The 4,340-nt window shown below is 64.4% G+C and overlaps 1 protein-coding gene across 1 annotated transcript; it reads right to left on the bottom strand.

Annotated features, from left to right (window-relative positions):
• Positions 1 to 4,340, bottom strand: LOC117638905 (mucin-5AC-like). The gene is made up of 3 exons (XM_034374076.1): positions 2,835 to 4,340; positions 587 to 2,603; positions 1 to 297 (listed from the first exon to the last, which is right to left on the bottom strand). Exons 1-3 carry the CDS (start codon positions 4,338 to 4,340, stop codon positions 119 to 121), a joined length of 3,702 nt encoding a protein of 1,233 aa, XP_034229967.1. The 3' UTR covers positions 1 to 118.

Genomic DNA, 4,340 nt, shown 5'->3' with positions numbered 1-4,340 from the left:
TTTTCACACCACAACATCCGCGCCCTTTGCGTTACGTCCTTTTCTTATCACATTAATTTTTTCCGTCGAAACACATTGAGATTTGGAAAGTACAGGGTCTGTGTGTCTGACGTTGCTGCTAGCTGGAGGCGTTCGATTTGTTGTAGTTGGTTTGCACTACCGACGTCCGGTTGGCTGCCCTCGGCGGCGCGTCGTCGCTGGCGTCCTCCTCCTTCACCTCCTCGTCCTGCTCGATGGTCACCTTGGTCTTCTTCCTCCTCCACCTCGAACACGGTCCCGTGTTTCGGATCCTGGTGCCTGCAGACAGCGAAACGTTTTACGTAAGACGGCACTGTAAATCCATTAGCAAGTTTCCTTGCCACTCCAGTGGCGCTCCGTTTTGAGTGCCAAAAATTTGGCCCTCTGGCCTTGCAACACCCTCTGTGAATGAATGCCAAAGTTTGGCCGCGTGCAGTGCCAGATTTTGGCTTTCTCAGAGGGATCCAAGGCCAGTGGGCCACATTTTGTCATTCATGGCGGAGCGCCACTGGAGAGGCGAGAACACTTGCCAAAGGATTTGCAGTGGGAAGTGTTTAAGACGACTCACTTTCCCCGGTGAGGCAGCCCTCGATCCTGACGTCGCAGAGACTGGCGAAGGTCCTCGTGCTGTTGCCGACCTGCGCGCAGACTGTCCGCTGGTACTTGGGCTTGCACAGGCTGGTGCACTCCTCCAGGTTGAGGTGCTCCACCGTCCGCGACGTCCTGGCCGCGGTAATCCTCCTGGCCGGCGACATTGTGGTCACAGCCTCGGGCCCCTCGGCCGTGGCGGCCGTGGCGGCCGTCCCCCTGCCCCGCACTCTGCGCTTGGAGACGTCGGATCTGCTACTTCTGACAGACAGTGGCGTGCCTGTCGGGGCCGCTTCGCTGGTTTTATTTTTGGTGGTAAAGGTGCTTTCAGCGTCAGGCGGATCGGGAGTCGCGTTTTCTGCTGATTGCTCCTGAATGGGCCGCGCGGAAGTTGGTTGGGAAACACCTCCCTCGGGAGACGGGCTGCTGCTGCTTTTCTCTCTCCCGACAAAAGATGAATCCTCGGCGCGGGGCTCGCTTGTCGTGCTCGTCGTGTTCAAAGGCGGAAGCGAGGGAAATGTGCGAGGCTCAGACGCGGCGGCGGTGGCCGCCGATTCAGCGAGGATCCTTTTCAGCGGCGTCGTTATGGCTGTCGGTGTTCTTGTCGCGGTCGCTGAAGTGGTTTCGGAAGTCCCGGGGGCAACTTGGCCGGCCCGGCCGTACCGACTCGAATGTTCCTCCTTCTCGGCGGTAGTCAACTTCCTCGCCTCGGCCGTCGTCGCCGTCGTCGTCGTCGTCTCGCCAAGCTCGGCGGCGTCGGTCGGCTTGGCCGCCTGAAAGCCCAGGCCCGCCTCCGGGCCGTCCAGCAGCGAGACGATCTTCAAGAAGGACCACTGCGTGTCGAGTGTGGTGGCCGTCGCCGCTCCGCCGGGCCGCGAGGTGGACGTGGTCGCCGTGGGCGGCGCGTCTTTTTCGCCTAACCGCACCGCCACCGGCTCGTCCACGGCCTCTGCGTCGAAAAGCGGGGCCTCGGCCGGAGCCTCGACAACGGCAAGTTCGGACAGGAAAGGGTTTATCACAGTCTTGGCCTCGAGCGCGATCTCCTTGGTGGGACCGAGAACAGCTGCTGGGCGTGTTTTTTCCACGGTAGGCGCACTGGTTGTGGGCGTCGGCGTGGTGCCCGCACCCGTCCCCGGCAGTTTTCCCCGACTTCTGTTCCGGCTTGCTGTGCTTTTGCCGCTCTGCGTTATGCCGACTTTCCACTTGATCTTGGAGAGGGTCCGCGTGGTGGTGCGGGCGGTGGCGCGCGCATCCACCGCCTTCCGCTGGTCGAATCGGCTTTCAATCTCCAGGTCGCCCGGCCGGAAGGCCGGACTGGGTCGGGCGGTGGTGGACGGGCCCGGCGACGGCTTCCGTGTAATTTGCTTCAACTTGATGACTTTGAAATCTCGCGTGGTGGCTCTAGGTGCGGCCGTCGTGGCCCTGCCGTGCAGCCGCCGCGACGATGGCGGGGGCGAGTGCCCCTTCGCGTCCCCCCGCGTGGACGGCCTGCAGTTCATCTCGATGACCACCTTCTCGGTGCCGTCGCTGGGAGCCTTCTCCTCCAGGGTCGAGATGGTGTCGGCGATCTCCGGGGAGCAGTCCGCCGTCTCCACGTACAGCACAACGCTGTTGCCGTCCGCCAGCACCTGGGCCCTGGGTCTGCCCGCCACCCAGGGGGCGATCTTGAAGGCGGGCGGCGCGGCAGGGGCCCTCGTGGAGCTGGTCAGCCTGGGCCACGCTGAGCTGCTTGCAGTTTCCGTGCTGCCGGACGAGCTCGTGGTCGTGGCGGGGGTCGTTGCCTCACCCGTCGTGGCCTCGCCCGTCGTCGCCGCGCTTGGCGGCGGGGAGCTGCGGCCATTCGGACCGTCCGCCGTCCGTGTCTGCATGGCGAGGACGTACTCCACGATGAGCTTCTTGAGCGCCTCGGGGGTCTTGGGGATGGCCTGGGCGTCCCTCGTCGGCCGGTCGAGGGCAAACGTCTCGTTGAGGACGGTGAGCGTCTCGTTGCCGCTGGTCTTGAGGACGGTCAGCGCGATGTGGTCCGCCGCACCGGCCGCACTGGCCGCACCGGCCGAGCCGCCCGCACCGCCCCACATTCCTTCGTCCTGAGGCGCGCTTGAATTGGAAGTGGCATCCCGGTTTGCCTGGCCAGTGGTTCCATTGAGCGCCGCCTCGTTAGCGGTACCCTCTATTATCCTTGTCCGCTCGGTCGGTGCTTCGGCCCGAGGGGTAATCACCTCACCCACCGGCCCTGTCTTGGGGTCGCTCCTGTTCCCGCCGCTTTTCATCTTGGAGAAGGTGATGACAATGGCCTTCTTGGAGGGTTTGAGCGCTTCCGCGCTGGGCACCAGGTTCGACACGGTGGCGCCTTTGGGGCGGCGCTTTGGGGTCGGCTCCACGATGATGTCTTCGGCCGTGGCCTTGAGGGCCGTGGTGCCTTCCCTGGTGGACGTTTGCAGTGTGGGCGATGCGCGCGTCGACGGCGGCGTCGCCGAGCTCGCAGAACCAATTTCCGCAAATACAGAGCGATTTCCGTCCGCCCGCTCCGGCGCGAGCGTCCCGTTACTTGTCGCCTTCCTGACTGTCACAACAAACAGTCTCCTCGACGACCTCTGCGCCGGAGTCGTACTGACAGGGCTTTCTGTAGCTCTTTTCAAGGGTTCCGTGGAAGACTCGGATTTCGTAGCGATTGCTGGGGTCGACCCGTTGCCGTTCGATTCGTGCGCTGGCCCTGCGGTAGTCCGCCTTCGGTCAACGTCAGCCTCACCGCTCGCAGAGCTGTTCCCCAAATCACGGTCTGGTCTGGTGACTGGGAGTGCTGTGGTCGACGCGATGAGACTTGTTTTCGTCGAGTATGACGGGGAAGACGGCTTTCGGGCCGCCGCCGTCCTCCGCCTGTTTTCTATCTCGCTGAGGAACTTGGCCAGGGCGGCGCCCAGCCACCCCGGCGGCGAGGCCTCCGTGGCGTTGTCCGCGGTGCCGCTGGGCGTGGTGGCCGAGGTCGTGGCCGAGGTCGTGGACCGCCGAGCTGCGTCGTCCGGGCCGCGGCTCACCTCCGAAGGGATCGAGTGCCTCAAGGTGTCCTCGGCGTCCCCGTGCCGCTCCGAGGCCATGGAGCTGGTAGGTGTCGACCTGTTCCACTTGGACTCCGCCCTCACCGTTGACCTTTCCGCAGAGCTATTCCTGGCCAGCGGCTTAATTGTCGAAGGCTGGCCGTGGTGGAGCCAATCAGCCGCGGTGATGGCCAGCTTGAAGTCATTTCCGGCGATGGTGGTCAGCGGGGGCTCGGGGCGGGGGCTTCTGGACAACGGCCTGCTGGACGAAGAGACCCGCTCCACCTCTGCGGGCGCTTCGGCGAAGTGCGTCGGCCTGGTCGAAGCGGGCTCCTCGGGATGCGTCCCCCCTGGCTCCGGGATGGCGATGTGTCCTTGGCTGTCCTCGGTGCGCCGCCGTAGTGGTGGAACCTGCGGACCCACGGTCCGCGCCACAACGCCGTGCTCGTCGGCGACCTTGCTTCTGTTCACTGGCGGCTCGTTCCACTTTTGCGTCACCCTGTGCGTCACGTCGCTCGCCTCGTGCGTCGCCCTGTGCCCGACGCCGTGCAGGCTGTCCTCATCGGAGGCCGTGTCCGTGGCGGCCGAGGTCCTCGCCTCTCCGGGCAACATGAAGTACAAGTCCTGGCCCGCGGAGGCCACGCTCTCCAGCAGAGTCTTGTGCCCAGACACGCTAGTGCGCACATTGGGCCGGTTCAT

The sequence above is a fragment of the Thrips palmi genome, unplaced genomic scaffold, assembly GCF_012932325.1.
Source record: "Thrips palmi isolate BJ-2018 unplaced genomic scaffold, TpBJ-2018v1 HiC_scaffold_10, whole genome shotgun sequence".
NCBI classification, from domain to species: domain Eukaryota; kingdom Metazoa; phylum Arthropoda; class Insecta; order Thysanoptera; family Thripidae; genus Thrips; species Thrips palmi.
This window is presented reverse-complemented; position numbering and strand designations above follow the sequence as displayed.

What these genes read in the sequence shown, in the direction of transcription:
- LOC117638905 (XM_034374076.1), bottom strand. Translation starts at nt 4,340, where the DNA reads ATGAACCGGCCCAATGTGCGCACTAGCGTGTCTGGGCACAAGACTCTG. An exon ending in GCGACCCCAAGACAGGGCCG is followed by an intron (nt 2,604 to 2,834) that starts GTGGGTGAGGTG and finishes ACCGTCCTCAAG; the next exon opens with ACCAGCGGCAACGAGACGCT. An exon ending in GGGCTGCCTCACCGGGGAAA is followed by an intron (nt 298 to 586) that starts GTGAGTCGTCTT and finishes CGCTGTCTGCAG; the next exon opens with GCACCAGGATCCGAAACACG.